Raw genomic sequence first — 17100 nt, forward strand, 5'->3', positions numbered from 1 at the left:
TCCAACTTGCAAGACTACCACTATACAAATAACTTTAACATTTAAACTGAATGAGAAAACTACTGACTGATACAGGCATCATCATTGAGGAGATATTAGTTAATTGTCAGATACTTGTTCACTGAAATCCAAACAATGCTTGGCAAACTAGGCAGATATTCTTATTGTTGTGGTTCTGTTTGCCGAGCTGGAAGTTTTTGTTGCAAACGTTTCGTCCCCTGTCTAGGTGACATCCTCAGTGCTTGGGGAGCCTCCTGTGAAGCGCTTCTGTGGTGTTTCCTCCGGCATTTATAGTGGCTTGATGTTCGTGGATGCGGATCGTTAGCTGTCTTCCTGTTTGTCCTATATAGTGTTTTGTCCAGTTCTTGCATGGGATTTTGTACACTACGTTGATTTGTTCGTATATCTGGTTGTTTCTCTGGCTAGGGCTTTGTCAATAGACGTGAACAGTGCCGTTACGTCGAATGAGACCATGGTTTCTTCCTTGTGTGTGTATTTCTGATGATGTCCAAGAATTCCTGTGTTGATTGTATAGAGTGTGTCTGGATCCACTGATCAAGTGTTTCAGTTTCTGCTGTAGTTCTTTCGCCAGTTTGTGCGATGGTGTCACTGGTAGTGATAGTATGGGTCTGAGTGGGATGTCTGGTTTGTGCACTTTAGGTAGTCCATAGAATCTGGGGGTGTTGTTGTTTTTAGGTTTCATTCTTTGTAGGTCCGACCTGGTTATCTGTCCATTTTTTTGTAGGATAAACAACACAGAGGAACCTATTGGTGAGCTGTGGGGTGGGGTCAAACTCCCTCTTTTTTGGTAGGTGTTGGTATCTGCAAGTAGTTGTTGTGCTACTCCACCCCACAGCAGAAACTGAAACACTTGATCAGCCCTAGCCAGAGAAACAATAGCCAACCTGCTGAACAGACATAACAGACAACAGAATGTGGAACCCACCAACAAAGACGGCATACTTAAACTACTAGACTTGTGCCTCACAACACACTTCACATTCAACAACCAGATATACGAACAAATCAACGGAACACCCATAGGCTCACCGATCTTGGGACTCATTGCATTACTGCTTCTGCGAAGGTTAGAACAAACAGTCTTACCACAAATTCAACCCAAACTCTGGGTCAGATACGTTGATGACACCTTTGTAAATCGTTAAAAACACAGAAATAGAGAATACACACCGGATCATCAACTCCACACTCACAGGAATCCGATTCACGAGAGAGGAAGAAAAGGACAACCAACTCCCATTCCTAGACGTGAGGGTACAGAGAACACCAAACAGAGAATTCACCACTAAGGTACACAGGAAAGCCACACACACAGACCAAGTCCTGAACTATGAAAGCAACCACCCCAATACACACAAATGAAGTTGCATCAAGACACTGTTCAAATGGGCCACAACACACTGCAGCACACCAGAACTACAAAAAGAGGAAGAGGAACACCTATACAAGGTATTCGCAAAAAACGGATATCCTTGCAATTTCATCAACAGATGCCTAAGGGAGAGACAACAGAACGAGGACATGCCGCAACCCAAAGGAGTTGCCACACTACCATACATCAAGAATGTCTCTGAAATGACAGCCAGACTACTGCGAGCACTAGGACATTTAACAGCACACGAACCAACAGCCACTCTCAGACAACAACTCACCAAAACTAAGGACCCGATACCCAGCATGAGCAAAACTAACATAGTGTACAAAATCCCATGCAAGGACTGCACAAAACACTATATAGGACAAACAGGAAGACAGCTAACGATCCGCATCCACGAACACCAACTAGCCACGAAACGACACGACCAACTATCCCTAGTAGCCACACACGCAGACAACAAGCAACATGAATTTGACTGGGACAACACTACCATTATAGGGCAAGCGAAACAAAGAACAGCCAGGGAATTCCTAGAAGCATGGCACTCTGACCTGGACCCAATATACCGGCCACTAAAGCGGACAGCTGAAACTGACAACCAGAAGCGGTAGGCACAGGCCACTATAAATGCTGGAGGAAACACCACAGAAGCGCTTCACAGGAGGCTCCCAAGCACTGAGGATGTCACCTAGACAGGGGACGAAACATTTGCAACAAAAACTTCCAGCTCGGCGAACAGAACCACAGCAACGAGCACCCGAGCTACAAATCTTCTCACAAACTTTGAAGATATTTTTATTCTTTCAATCTATGAACCCACAAATGGCTATCACATTTTTGTTGAGTCGAGACGTGTGCCGGTAATGCACATGTTCTGTCTGCAAAGAGCCGTGTGTATTAGTGGAAGCAGTGCATTACATACAAAATGCACCAAAAGTCCTAAATTAGTTGTCAAAACAATTCCTTGCACAGTATTCCAACATAACTAGTATTACACCTGCACAAATTCATATACCACACTACCCATGAATGTAGTAGGCTTGACAGCAGCAAGTTAGTAGTGAACTACTTGTAAAACAGCTAGCCATCTCTTGCTCAAACTTGAGATTCCTTACCTTTCCAGGGTTTTTAAAAAAAAAAGAGACTGGGCACTTGTAATCCTTCAACAAAAGTGTTTTCAGCAATATTTGATATTTAGATTTTATTGTACTTTTTGTGGGCTTCAGCCAAGTTTCTCAAGTGACACAAGATGAGGTGTAAGTTTGCTCATTGGGCTGGCAGGTTTGTTCTCAGTCACCTTGCTAGGTAACATCCGTGAGCCTCCAAAGAAGCATTGGTGTTCTGTCCTGCTTGCTATTTCTGTCTGTTTGTTGTGGTAGGTGATATCATTTCCAGTTCCGTTTGAGCTGTTGATAAATGGAGTCCAAATCTTCGTTTGTTAGTGGAAGTTAGACTGGGACAATACATCTATCCTGGGACAGGCTAAACAAAGACATGCATAAGAATTCCTAGAAGCCTGGCATTCAAACTGGAACTCAATTAACAGATTTGGATTCCAATTTACCAACCTCTCAAAGAGAAATCGGAAATAGTATCACCCACCACAACAAAGAGACAGAAAAATAGCAAGCAGAACAGTACACCAGTGCTTTACCGGAGGATCATGATGTTATCTCACATGACGACAAAAACTGGAGAACAGATCTACTAGCTCAGCAAGCAAACTTACAGACTGATCCACAACACTTCTCCAAAATCTAACAAGACTGAATGAAATTCCTCTGGCTATCAGCTCACCCTGCCACACTATCAACTGTTCTTCCACCAGCAGCTGATGCTTGCAAAAGAGTTCCCATCCCTATGATAAAATGCCTTGATAGTACTGTTAAAAAGGTTAGATGTAGGGTTTAAAAGCAGAGTCTAAGATTTGGGAAGGGAACTAGAGTTTAGGGTTCCAAAGCTGAGGTTCCAGTACAAAGACAGTACTAATGGTAGTTTAAGGAAATATACTGAGTTCTGATGATGTTACACAGGTGGAAACAGGCAGACTTGGATGATAGTTTTGAAATTTGAAAATGTTCTAATTTCTGGGCTAAATACCACAAGTTGCAAAACATTCTGGCTCAGTTCAGACAGTTGGTAATATTTGAAACTGTCATCAATCGTTATCCACAAATTTCATTATTTAGCACTGTCTATTCAAATCCCACATGCTTACTGACTTGACAAAGAACACACCTTGCAGATTTGAAAGAAAATGCAAGACCTTAACAACAATTTACAAAACATTTTTATTTGGACACAGGACAGACATTTTAAAAACATCCCACTGATTAAGTAATTGATCAAGTTACAAAGTGTCAAACAATCACTGATCCCCATGTTAAATATGCATTCACCCTAATTAGTGGGAAGGAAGCAAAACATTCTATTTCAGCTCTACTGAACCTACATTATTCAACTTTAATAACTCAGCATCACTTCAGTACAGTTTACTTGTAATCAAATATCAGTAACATTCATAAAAGCCAATTCAAGTGAACAAGTGAATGTTAAATCAATGATAATGGAAATCAGCACAATTTCTGAAATCCAACATCAAAACTGCCACAATGAATTGTTCAAATCATTTAGGTGTATTGCATGTGTCATGCATTTTCTTTGCAAAATGCACATCTTTATCTAAAAAGGCTTACAGGTACAGGCTTCAGCAAGTAAAGTAGCTCATTTAATAAAGTCAGTGATGAGTGCAAGATAAATTCAGAACTTGCATTGTAGAACAGCATAAACAGACTTTAGTTACAAATACCTAATTAAATGGTTTAAGCCTACTACCTGCAACAGCACTGCCAAAATATAAGATAAACAATTACTATCAATATTCCATCTGCTGTTTGCATGAACACTACTCCATACCGACTAAATGGCAAAGTCATCGTCGTCATCAGAATCAGAATCATCCTGAAGAAAATCAGATAGATCTGAATCAAAGAGTTCATACTGAAAGTGTGCCAAATCCTCTAAAAATGAATCGAGGGAAAGTACACCAAGGAGGTGAAGGGCATGGTCATAGTCATCATCGTCGCAATCATCTTCCCACATAATTCCTAATGGAGACTGTGGAATATATAACAAGACATTAAAATGAAGAATTTAAAACTTCTTTGCTTATCTTCACCGGCATAGGTAACAAGTCAAACAACCCATCAGTATGCTACTGCCCCATTGCACCAGCAAGCTACTGCAATCCTGACAATTTTCTTGTGCAGAAAATAGAATTACAATTCCTACAGTGTGGAAACAGGCCCTTTGGCCCCAACAAGTCCACACCGATCCTCTGAAGAGTACCCATTACCCTACAAATCCCAGAACACTATGGGCAACTTAGCTTGACCAATTCACCTAACCTGAGCATCCTTGGACTGTGGGAGGAAACCGGAACACTGGAAGAAACCCGTGCAGACACGGGGAGAATGTGCATACTCCTCACGCAGCCAGCAGAGGCTGGAATTGAACTCTGATCTCTGGCGCTGAGAGGCAGCAGTGCTCACCACTGAGCCACCATGTCACCCCAAATAGAGTTTATCAAAATTGTTTGAGACCTTCCAAAATAGAATCACTTCAAAACAGCACAGAACCTTGTATATGCCATGTCAGAGACTACACAATTAGAAGGTTCGGATCTGGCGCAGGTCCCAATTTGATTACTTTTGGCCAGATTGAGTTAAATTTGGTACTTCTTCCAACTAAAGAAATGTGATGGTCACCAGGAAAATGGCTTTTATTTGTCCATCATCCAGTGCCAACTTCAAAATTTGCATGGTGCAATAAATAGCAAGTAGCCTGTACAGTACCTTTGAGTTACTATTTGGTTTTGAGAACACTACCTGGGCAAGAACCATTCCACCACTCAGGTGAAAAGTCTGCCAGTCAAGGTGAAGAATATTGGCATATTACAAATACCATAAATTCAGCATGTTAGCTAGTTTATACTGCACAAAATAGTAATCGTGACGGAATGCTACATCCAATGTTAGACATGTCAAGACCATCGAATTTGTCCAGTTACTTAGCAATACCCTACATCACAAATGGGATTATCAGAAAAATTATTAAAAGTCCAAGTAAATATATTCCTCTTGATCCTCTTTTGCTTCCCTGTGTAAAGATCACAACTTAAAAAAGGACAAAAATTTACATCATAGGAAACAACCAACCATTCAGGCAAGTGTTTGTGTCTGCTTTGGAAGTATCAGCCTTTTTGTCACCACACCATAGGCCCCAGGGTATATAGATGGAAATGTGTTGCTGGAGAGGCGCAGCAGGTCAGGCAGCATCTAGGGAACAGGAGAATCGACGTTTCGGGCATTAGCCCTTCTTCAGGAATGTGCAATGGCTGAAGAAGGGCTAATGCCCGAAACGTCGATTCTCCTGTTCCCTAGATGCTGCCTGACCTGCTGCGCTTCTCCAGCAACACATTTCCATCTCTGATTTCCAGCATCTGCAGACCTCATTTTCTCTCCCAGGGTATATATCCAATTCAACTGAGTAACTACTGAAGCTAGAGGAACATGTGGTAGCGCTCTCTTCCAGAGGAAGCTGCTCAACCTTGCCACTACCATCCAACTGATAAGAATGAAATAAGTGAGAACAGTCCCATCCAATAATATTTCATCTTAGTTTTCAAATAATTCCATGGCCTTATCCCTCCCCCTCTTTTACCTTATACATCTGGTTTAAAAATCACTCCATCACTGATAGCTGCAACTTCAGTTGCCTAGGCCTAGAGTACCTTAATCTCATCACCTCTCTTATTTGAACCAAGCATTTGGTCATCTGACTCCATCTCATTCTGAAGAAGGGCTTATGCCTGAAACGTCGATTCCCCTGTTCCCTGGATGCTGCCTGACCTGCTGCGCTTTTCCAGCAACACATTTTCAGCTCTGATCTCCAGCATCTGCAGACCTCACTTTCTCCATCTCTTAATATACATGGCATGAAACTGATCTATAGCATTTCTATGAAGTTTCTTTGGGAATTTTAATTAGTCCCTTAATATCCTATTATTTAGCATTCCTTGGTTATAGGCAAACCTCCTTCTTCAGGAGGTTCTATTTCCATTAAAGTTACTTAATTTGGAACTTGTAAATTATCCTCAGTTCCTATCCTAAACTCTCCACAACCTCATCCATGGTATAATACTAGTGTAACATCTCTGCATTTTGTCAAAGGATTTCTTATTTTTTGGGCAGGAAAATGATGCTTCAAACTGGATAAATATTCCAACTGAGGCACATCCAACATGGCAATGGTTTTACGTCAATTGATTACTTTTGGATTCCTTGCACTATACAGTATCTGTTTTTAAAGAGGCAAGCATATTTTAACACTTGGATTTGTAATTGGGTATAATAAAATGCTTTCAGGCATTGCAGGCCAATGCAAAAAGTGAGTGGAATTAAAAGGCTTTTTAAAAAATATATAAAAAGAGTCTATTCTACTAAACCTGTGTGTGTTCTTATTTCTCTCGTGTTCACTTGTCTGAGAAAATGTTTGTCAAACAATGTGGCATTTATTACCTTCCAAACCTATTGTATAGAGGAAATGGAAATATTGTTTTACTGACCAGTTCTGATGCTGAGCTACAGATAGTAGATGGGAAGCCCAAATTTAATCCCTCTAGTCTTTTTACTTTTAACAGCAGTAGGGCCAATTTTCCACAAAACTTAAGTTAATCATGAACATTATCAAATCTGATCTGCATTATAAACACGGAATAGACGTTTCTCAAAACAAAAAGGGCAACTACAGTTTATGAATAGAATTTATGCCAGTGTTAAGTTACTGCAGATAAAATTTCAAATTATGGGTTTGAAGGCCAAAGACAAATTAATGCAGGTTTACCCTATCTAGTTTAGTTTGCCTGAAAACCAAGGTGGTGGTGATTAGAGAATGTAATTACGCTCAGTCACGAAACAAAATAGAACAGACCACTGCTTATGCCACAATAAATGCCACATCCTTACACTATCCCTTCGTCTCCTTTGTCGATGCTGGGTAGGTCGATATCCCTCAGGAAACTCATGCAAGTAAATGCATTCAGATTTAAAAGGACATCTGCCATTATTTCGTAGAAAAAACTTGCAATGTATTTTCCTGTGAAAAAGACAAAATAAAAGATAAATCAACTGTTCTCAACTCCAACAGCCATCTCCAGAATTTATCATAAATGCCAGTTACAATTCCAAATATCATGTGCCACCAGATTGCATACTTCATTAAGCTATATGAACAAAGTCTCTACATGTCAGTTTAGGTTGCCCTAATTGCTTCATCATGACTTCAAAACCAATTTGTCAATTGAGGTTTGAACCTGGAACTTTCTGGATTTTGAGGCTAACACTTGTTTCAAACAGCCAAGTCAGAGTGATGGTATGCTTACATAGAGAAAAACAGGAAGAGAAGGGAAGAAAATGTGGGCTATGCTACTGAAAAACTTAACTCTCAAATCTGAAAGTTATTAAATTACTCACTTGCACGTAGAAACCCAGAGATTACACATACTAGGCCTCAGATTTGAAAAACGTTTATAACTAAAGCACCTATCCTAAACACCCTTTTAGTAAAAAAAAAGGTTCATGTACTCCGATGGGCCAAGTAAAACAAAATGTGAAAAAAAAATAATAAAATTTGTAAATAGTACTGATTGTGAAATCTTCATTGAGCAGGTCTGGGTTCACGTTCCACCTCAGGATGCAATGGCCACAGAAATGTGTTAATAGACAAGATACTAAACTTCAAGTAGTATTAGGTTGACAACATTAGTTACAACAAGAGTCTTGAGAAAATCAGGTCATGAGGTTCTTTGGAGTCATTGGGTAATGAGAGAGCGAACTGCCATACAAGAGTAGTAGTGTGTTGATCAAAAAAAATTGAAATTGCTTAAAAAGCTCAGAAGGTCTGGCAGAATCCTTGGACAGAAAGCAGTGTTAATGTTTCAGGTCCAGTGACTCTTCAGATCTGTGTATTCATCCTGTTTACCAGGCTTCTACTCAACCGTGCCCTTCCCAAAATAAGGACAGAATGCCCTTTATCCTCATCAATACTCAGTAGCTTTACATCACAATCTCTGCCCACATCTTGTGGTTCTTTTCTCTTCGCTAGGGGGCAGCAGTTCTTAATGACTCCGACATTCTTACCACTTCTTTCAGTGCTTTTGTTATCACCATTTGACATTACACCAATTTATCACGAAAACCTATTGTTTTCCACCCGATTGTTGTTCCTACCCTCCCTTTTCAGTTATACTGTTAGATATAACAGTTACCAGTTCTAATGAAGAGGCTAATTCAACTGGCACTCTCCAGTGAGAGAGTATCTTCCCAACTGGAGTATTTCCAACATTTTCTACACTTAAAGTTTAAAAGGTTGTTACAGATTTTCCATGACATACTGCTAGTGAAGGTTATATATGTAAACAAAGTGCATTCACCTGGCAAGACCTTATGAGAATAAACACAGAACAATTTTGAATTATAATCATTGTATTTTAAGCATTAATTGTGAACTTGAATCAAGTGGAATTAGTGCAAAAGGATTAGTTTTAAAACTAAAAAATGGAAGATTATGAAATCCATAACATACTGAATTAGAAAATAGGTTTAGAAATAGTTTGAAGTTCTATAGTACCTCCAGGCATACATACCGCTTTTCAACTTTGAATTTTTCAATAAGTTTTTGTTTTTGTTCATCAATCACCCAGTACTTGTATGGTATGAAGTAACTGGCCACTACTCTACATTCAGGACATGCTCTGTAGATAAAGATATTGGAAGTTTAAATTTTCCTCACTGCAAAGATTTCTTTAACTAGACGGTCTGCAATAGTCCACCAAACAGCAGATCTTCATTAATGGCAACACAACTCATCACATTAGAAGATTTGCTTTTCTTGTCATTTACAAGTAAAATCATTCCAGAGATACTCACCGTAATAGATTTCATTAAATGAAAATGCTTACTTCCCTTGTGCTACAGAAGTACTTCCAGTAATTAACAGTTTTCGAAATTGCTCCTGAAAAGTTATCCATTGTCAGATTATATTTTCCAGACAGTTAAAGTTCATGGAAAAAAAAAACAGTTGCCCTGGGTAGGAATCTGATAAATTATGAGGAGATAGTAAAAATAATTTGCCAGGATATAACAACTGATGGCCTACACAACTCTATGTCGAGGTCTCAACTATCCACACAAAGTAGTGGCATAGAACAAGGAGTTCCATATATAAAGCATGAATCACTGAAAGAGTCCACAGTTGGAAGACTGTTGGCCTTGGAAGGCATGCAAAGGTGGTTTACTTGAGCCCCAGTAGTTAAATTACAAAAGGAGACCAAAGTTGAGTGGCATTCCATTTAATTGAAAATAAACATTGAAGGGATACTTTGATTAAAGTTTAGGATGTTAGATGGAAACAGATAGGACAGCTAGAAATAAAACCATTTCTGCTGACTGGAGGCCTAACACCAGAGAAACAAGCTGAAAATTAGACCCAGACTTCAAAGAATCCCTACTGTGGAAACAGGCCATTTGGCCCAACAAGTCCACACTGACACTCCAAAGAGTAACACACCCAGACCCAATCCAGCCACAGTTTCACTAAGTAAACCCCTTGATGTTTATGTTAATTGAAACTACCTTGACCAATGCAACTCCACTTATTTCTGCTGGAGATTAGAGACCAACTCAGTCAATTTGCAAGAGTCGCTGACTTAGGTATTTGATGATGATTTCATCTGATGCTGCTACTGGAGAGGTCAGATAGGATCCCAGATTGAAATCTGGCTTGGTATGATTATCTTTCCTCCCGGTTTTACTTATTTCACAGAAACAAGCATGCAAGATGTCAGAGATCTGCAGCACAGAAACAGACCCCGAGGTACAACTCATCCATGTTGACCAGGCTATTCATGCCTTTTAAAATGTTCAAGTGTACCAGCCTCCATCACTTCCTCTGGCAGCTCATTCCATACATCATTGTCTGTGTGAAAAAATTGCTAGTTAGATCCCTTTTAAATCTTTCCACTCTCGCCCTAAACTATGCCCTCTAGTTCTGGACTCCCCCACCCCAGAGAAAAGACCATTTACTCTATCCACGTTCCTCAAATTTTATAAACCCCATTAAGTCACCCCTCAGCCTCCAACACTCCAGGGAAAACAACCCCAGCCTCTCCCTACAACTCAAATCCTCCAATCCTAGCAACAGCCTTGTAAATCTTCTCTGAACCTTTTCAAATGTTCACACCATTCTTCTTATAGGCGGGAGACCAGAATTGCATACAAAATTCCAAAAGTAGCCTAACCAATGGTCTGTACAGCCGCAACATGACCTTTAACTCCTATACTCAATGCTCTGACCAATAAAGGGAAAGCATACTGAATGCCTTCTTCATTATACTATCTACCTTGACGCCACTTTCAAGGAACCATGAACTGCACACTGAGGTTTCCTTGTTCAGCAACACTCCAGGACCTCACCATTAAGGTGTCTAAGTCCTGCCCTGAATTTCCAAAATGCAACACCTCCCACTTATCTAAATTAAACTCCATCTGCCACTCATCAGCCCATTCACCCATTGGATCAAGATCCTGTTTTACTCTGGCGTTAACCTTCTTTGCTATCCATTACACCTTCAATTTTGGGGTCATCTGAAAACTTAGTAACTACCTCTTTTATATAAATGATTTAGATGTGAATAGAAGACAAAAAGCAGCGGATCCAGCACCGATCCTTGTGGCACATTACTGGTCACAGGCCTGCAGTCTGAAAAGCAACCCACTACCAACACCCTCTTCAACCTTCAATCCAGTTCTCCATGCAAATGGCTAGTTCCCCTCGTATGCCATGAGATCTAACCTCATCGAGCACCTTACTGAAGTCCATATAGATCACATCCATTGCTCTGCCATCAATCCTCTTCGTTACTTCCTTTTAAAAAAACTCAAATCAAGTTTGAGAGACATGTTTTCCCACGCACAAAGCCAAGATGACTATCCCTAATCAATGCCTGCCTATCCAAATACATGTTAATCCGGTCCCTCAGGAATCCCTTCAACAACTTGCCCAACAATGTCAGGTTCACCAGTCCATAGTTCTCTAGCTTTTCTTTACCACCTTTCTTAAATAGTGACACCATGTTAGCCAACCTCCAGTCTTCCAGCACCTCACCTTTGACTATCGACGTTGCAAATATCTCAGCAAGGGGTCTAGCAATCATTTCCCTAGCTTCCCACAGAATTCTAGGGTACATGTGATCAGGTCCTGGGGATTTATCCACTTTTTGTATTTTAATACATCCAGTGCTTCCTTTGCTGTAAGATGAAGATTTTAAGATGTCACCATCTATTTCCCACATTCTATATCTTCCATGTCCTTCGCAGTAAACATTGATGCAAAATACTCTTTTAACATCTCCATCTCTTGCGGTTCCACACACAGGCTGCCTTGATGATCTTTGATGGGCTCTATTCTCTCCCTAGTTACCCCTTTGTCCTTTTATATATTTATAAAATCCCTTTGGATTTTCCATAACCCTATTTGCCAAAACTATGTACGTTTTATTCCCTCCTGATTTCCTCAAGTATACCCTCTACTGCCTTTCAAGTCTAAGGATTCACTCAATCTCTGCTGTTTATACCAGACATATGCATCCTTTTTTTAAAAAGCCAAACCCTCAATTTCTCTAGTCATGCAGCATTCCCTACATCTACCAGCCTCACCTTTCACCCTAACAGGAACAGTGTCTCTGGACTCTCATTTTTGAGGGCTTCCCTTTTTCTAGCAGATTCTTTACCTGCAAATATTCGACCCCCGTTAACTTTTGAACGTTTTGCCTAATGCCTTCCAACTTTTAGATCTGGTCTATCCTCTTCCATCACCTTTTAATAGAATTATGGTCGCTGGCCACAAAGTACTCCCCCACCTGTCACTTGCTCTGCCTTGTTTCTCAAGTGGTGGTCAAATTTTGCATCTTCTCTAGTAGGTACATTCACATACTGAATCTGAAAATGTTCCTGCACACACTTAAATTCGTCTCCACCTAAACCTGTAACACTACGGCAGTCCCAGTCTATGTTTGGAAAGTTAAAATCCCCTACCATAATCATCCTATTATTCTTACAGATAAAGTTATCCTTGCAAATGGGTTTCTCCATTTCCTGCTCACTATTAGGAGTCTATAGTACAATCCCAATAAGGTGATCATCCTTTTCTTATTTGTCAGTTCTACCCAAATAACTTCCCTGGACACATTCCCAGGAATATCCTCTCAAAGTACAGCCATAAAGTGTTGTTAAAACACCACTCCTCCTTCTCTCTTGCCTCCCCCCCCCCCCCAGTCCTTCCTATAGCATTTGTATACAGGAACATTAAGCTGCCAGTCCCATCCATCCCTGAGCCATATCTCTGTAATTACTGTATCCCAGTCCCATGTTCCTAACGATGCAGAGTTCATCTGACTTCACGGATAGGTCTCTTGCATTGAAAGAAATGCACTTTAATTCAACAGTTTGACCTTATTCTATTGTTTTGTTCTTGCCTGCCTATTTGATTTGCTCCTTTTCCTAACTGTACCAGCCTCAGTACTGATCTCTTTCCTATCTCCCTGGACTCCTCCAGTAAATTACTAGTTTAAATCCTCCCAGTAGCAAATCTCCCTGCCAGTATATTAGTCCCCATCAACTCATTATTTGGCAGCAGTGGAATGCAGATTTGGTTGTACCAATCACTGAACAAAACACAAGCTACATAACAGTCTGAAAGATTTCAAAACAGCAACAGAAAATCCCAACTACTCCCTAGTTAATCAAAATCCAGAGAAATTTTCCTTAATCAATTCTGCACATTTGACGTAACTGCTTCCTTCAAAGGTAGTTTCTGCAAGCTTAAGGCCTTTTTCTCTTGACCAGTCAAACAGACCATTATTACTCAGTCCTTTACTAACCTGTCACGGTTTAAATCAAACATTCCTCATCTGAAAGTTTTACACACTACACCTTATCACTGTGTTAACATCATTCCTTAAATACTCTAAACAATCCATTTTTCTAGGGGACTATTCTTACTTCAGTCAGGTTTCCTTTTGAACTAAATTTTTTTTAAAACTTGCTCATGCTGTTTTCTGCTAATCAAATGACTTGAAATGTTTTCTCCCTGTTAGTAAAGTTGGAGTTTGCAAACTTCATCACTCCAGCAGGCATACGATTAAATTATCACTCTTAAAAGTTAGCTACGCCAGACTTTCCAAACACTTCACTAAAGCAAACCACCTCCCATGTTTAGAGCCAAACGCAAATATAAAGTCCTTTAACTGTTAACAGTCAATAAAACAACTGCAATAGAGATAGAGATATTGTTTAATTTGACATTCACTTACTTTATTACATTATTGGTAAACCCCTTGCTCCCTCGCCATTTCTTGATACAGCTCACACAGAAAGCATGGTTGCAATCAGGAAGAATTGCAAAGCAACGGTCTCTGGCTGGTGCTTTTTCATAGACTTTTTCCATGCAAATTCCACAAATTATATCTTTACTGTCTTCAAAGGCTGAATCTTTAGTCAACTTTCTCTAGAATGTAAAAAGACATTTTGTAAAATCAGTATTGGCTCACATCTGAATTTGGATTCATTTTCCAAGCCCTATGCACCATGGTTTTGGTATTAGAAGTTATCAATAGCATCTACTCCATAGTCATCTCACAAACTAAACTAAACTAGTTTGCACAAGTATTTCAGCACTTTCTTTTTCAGGCACAAGTTTGGAGGTGAAACATTATGGGGTTTAATTTCTGTTCCAGCCAATGAGATCACCAGTCTCCTTGTCCTTCACTATTAGCTCAATCTCTCCATAAGCAACGTTCAGTACTGCTTAGATAGCTTAGGATACTAACAAAAGAATAAACGTTATTGAACTTCCAACAATGCACCATTCTTATTAAGATCAAGGAATTATAATTGCATTGTACTGTAATGCTATAAAATGTCCCTTTGTTGAAGTGGGATGCTCAAAATAGCAAATATAGCAATCAGAATAATTCCAGACACAAATGTTTAGTCAGTTACAAATATTTAGTTCTCAGGGCAGTATTAAAAAAAGGAAAAACATCTCAACATAGATTTCAAATGATTACATTCGCCTAAGGAGGTGAATGTATTTATAAAAAAGCTGAAACTACATACCTGTGGAACAGATTGTGAAGTTGAAGAATCTGGTTTCAGGGCAGTTTGAGATTCACTCTTGACAGAACCAGGCATACAATGGAGATGACCTGCCTGTGATGTTGATGCACAACCTATAATATGCAAACAATTCAACACATTTAATGTTTTGCATACATACACATACAGACAAAAACAAAAGGAACAAAATATTTGTCAGCTTGAAACTAAACAGTTATCCACAGAGAAACACGAGAAAGAAGTTAACACTTGCGCTGACAAGTTAATTTTCTGTTAAAAAGCCGGGATACAGCAGATCTGGCATTTTGATAAGAATGGAATTCTCCAGGTAGTGGCAGCATAGCAATAATGTCACTGGACTAGCAATCCAGAACCTCAGGCTGTTGTTCTGGTGCCGTAAGTTCAAATTCGACCATGGCCAGTGATGAAGCCAATTTACAAAAGAGAGACTAGCCTAATATCATTCATATTACCATTGTCGATTGTTGCACAAACCCCTCAGGACTACCTATGTCCTTAGTGGAAGAAGGTCCGTCATGCCTACTTGCTTTGACCAGAATGTGACTCAAAGTACAGCAATGTCGTTTATCTTCAAGTGCTCTCTGGGCAAATAGGGATGGGTAATAAATCCTGCCTAACAGTAGCTCAGGCAAGTAGTTGGGCTGATTTTAAGCTCCACAAACCAAAACATTGAACAATATTAGAGAAAACATACACGTTTCTTTTGACCATTGATCACTTCCAAAAGAACAATGGAGGATAGGGTGAGAGAGATAGAACAGGTTGACGTTAGGAAAAAGGACATGCTGAAAATTTTGAAAAACAAAGGATATAGATAAATCCCCTGGACCCAACAGGATATACCCTGGGTTACTAGAGGAAGCTTTTGGCGATGATCTTTGCATCCTCACTGTCCACTGGAGTAGTGCCAGATGATTGGAGGGTGGCAAATGTTATTCCCTTGTTCAAGAAAGGGAATAAGGATAATCCTCTGAAGTAGACCAGTCAGTCTTACGTCAGTGGTGGGCAAAGTACTGGAGAGGATTCTGAGAGATAGGATTTATGAGGATTTGGAAAAGCATAGCATGATTAGAAATAGTTGGCATGGCTTTGCAAGAGGCAGGTCATGCCTCACAAACCTTATTAAATTCTTTGAGGATGTGACAAAACACATTGAAGGTACAGCAGTGGATGTGGTGTTTATGGATTTTAACAAAACGTTTGATAAATGTGGACTTGTTGGGCTGAAGGGCCTATTTCCACACTAAGTAATCTGTAAGTAAATCTGTAAGTAATTACCTGGCTAGGTAACATCATCACTGGCGACCTCCAAGTGAAGTGAAGCTGTTGTCTCATGCTTTCAATTTATATCTTTCTCCTGGATGGGGTTCCTGGGGTTTGTGGTGATGTCATTTCCTGTTCATTTTCAGAGGGGTTGATAGATGGTATCTAGATCTGTGTGTTTGTTTATGGCATTGTGGTTGGAGTGCCAGGCCTCTAGGAATTCTCTGGCATGTCTTTGCTTAGCCTGTCCCAGGATAGATGTGTTGTCCCAGTCAAAATGGTGGGTTTTTTTCCCTCCATGTGTAGGGCAACGAGGGAGAGAGGGTCGTGTCTTTTTGTGGCTAGCTGGGGTTAGTGTATCCTGGTGGCTAACTTTCTTCCTGTTTGTCCTACGTAGTGTTTCTGGCAGTCCTTGCATGGAATTTTGTAGACGACGTTGGTTTTGTCCATGGGATGTACTGGGTCTTTCAAGTTTGTTAGTTTTTGTTTGATACAGGCACTCCAACCACAACGCCATAAACAAACACATAGATCTAGATACCATCTATCAACCCCTCAGAAAATGACATCACCATAAATCCCAGGAACCCCATCCAGGACAAACATATAAATAGAAAGCAGGAGACAACAGCTTTGCTTCACTTGGAAGTCGCCACTGATGACGTTACCTAGCCAGGCAATGAAACATCTGGATATCAAACCTACAGCTCAGCGAGCATACTTACACCCTAAACAGGGTTAAAAGGCAGAATTCTTAGTGTGGGGGAAGAGGGAACACTTATATTAAAAAAATGTCTCATTCTTCAATTTGAACAAAGTTTGGAATTGTAAACATATTTTGTGACTTAGCAAAGACATTCAATTGAAAGTTCTCTCAAAGGAAGTTTTACAGTACACAGGTCTGGAATGACAGCGCTGAAGAACAACTGTTCCATTAGCTAACTATTCTTCCAACTTATGGCATGTGGTTTAAAAACAAACATAACGCCAACTTTTACCCACAATCTTGCACAACATTCTTTTAAAACTTTAAAAAAGTAACTTGGATGACCATTACTGCAAAACGGATTTAGAGTAGTTTTCATTGGTGTAGACTCAATGGGTCAAAAAACCTCTGTTATACGATTTAAGACTTTCTGAAGGCCATGTAGGATTATAGTTTCTTTTTAAAAATCACCTTTG

The 17100-nt window shown here is 39.8% G+C and overlaps 1 protein-coding gene across 1 annotated transcript in view; it reads right to left on the reverse strand.

The window, feature by feature from the left end:
* Positions 1-3671: 3671 nt before the first annotated feature.
* Positions 3672-17100, reverse strand: part of mkrn4 (makorin, ring finger protein, 4) — a 35080-nt gene continuing 21651 nt past the window's right edge. Inside the window, exons 4-8 of the mRNA XM_043716898.1 lie at positions 14635-14747; positions 13830-14023; positions 9105-9212; positions 7426-7555; positions 3672-4516 (exon numbers count right to left, since the gene is read on the reverse strand). Coding sequence (XP_043572833.1) covers positions 4319-4516; positions 7426-7555; positions 9105-9212; positions 13830-14023; positions 14635-14747 — 743 coding nt within the window. The 3' untranslated portion in view covers positions 3672-4318. The remainder of the gene's footprint in view (positions 4517-7425; positions 7556-9104; positions 9213-13829; positions 14024-14634; positions 14748-17100) is intronic.

This window comes from Chiloscyllium plagiosum, chromosome 26, assembly GCF_004010195.1.
Source record: "Chiloscyllium plagiosum isolate BGI_BamShark_2017 chromosome 26, ASM401019v2, whole genome shotgun sequence".
NCBI classification, from domain to species: domain Eukaryota; kingdom Metazoa; phylum Chordata; class Chondrichthyes; order Orectolobiformes; family Hemiscylliidae; genus Chiloscyllium; species Chiloscyllium plagiosum.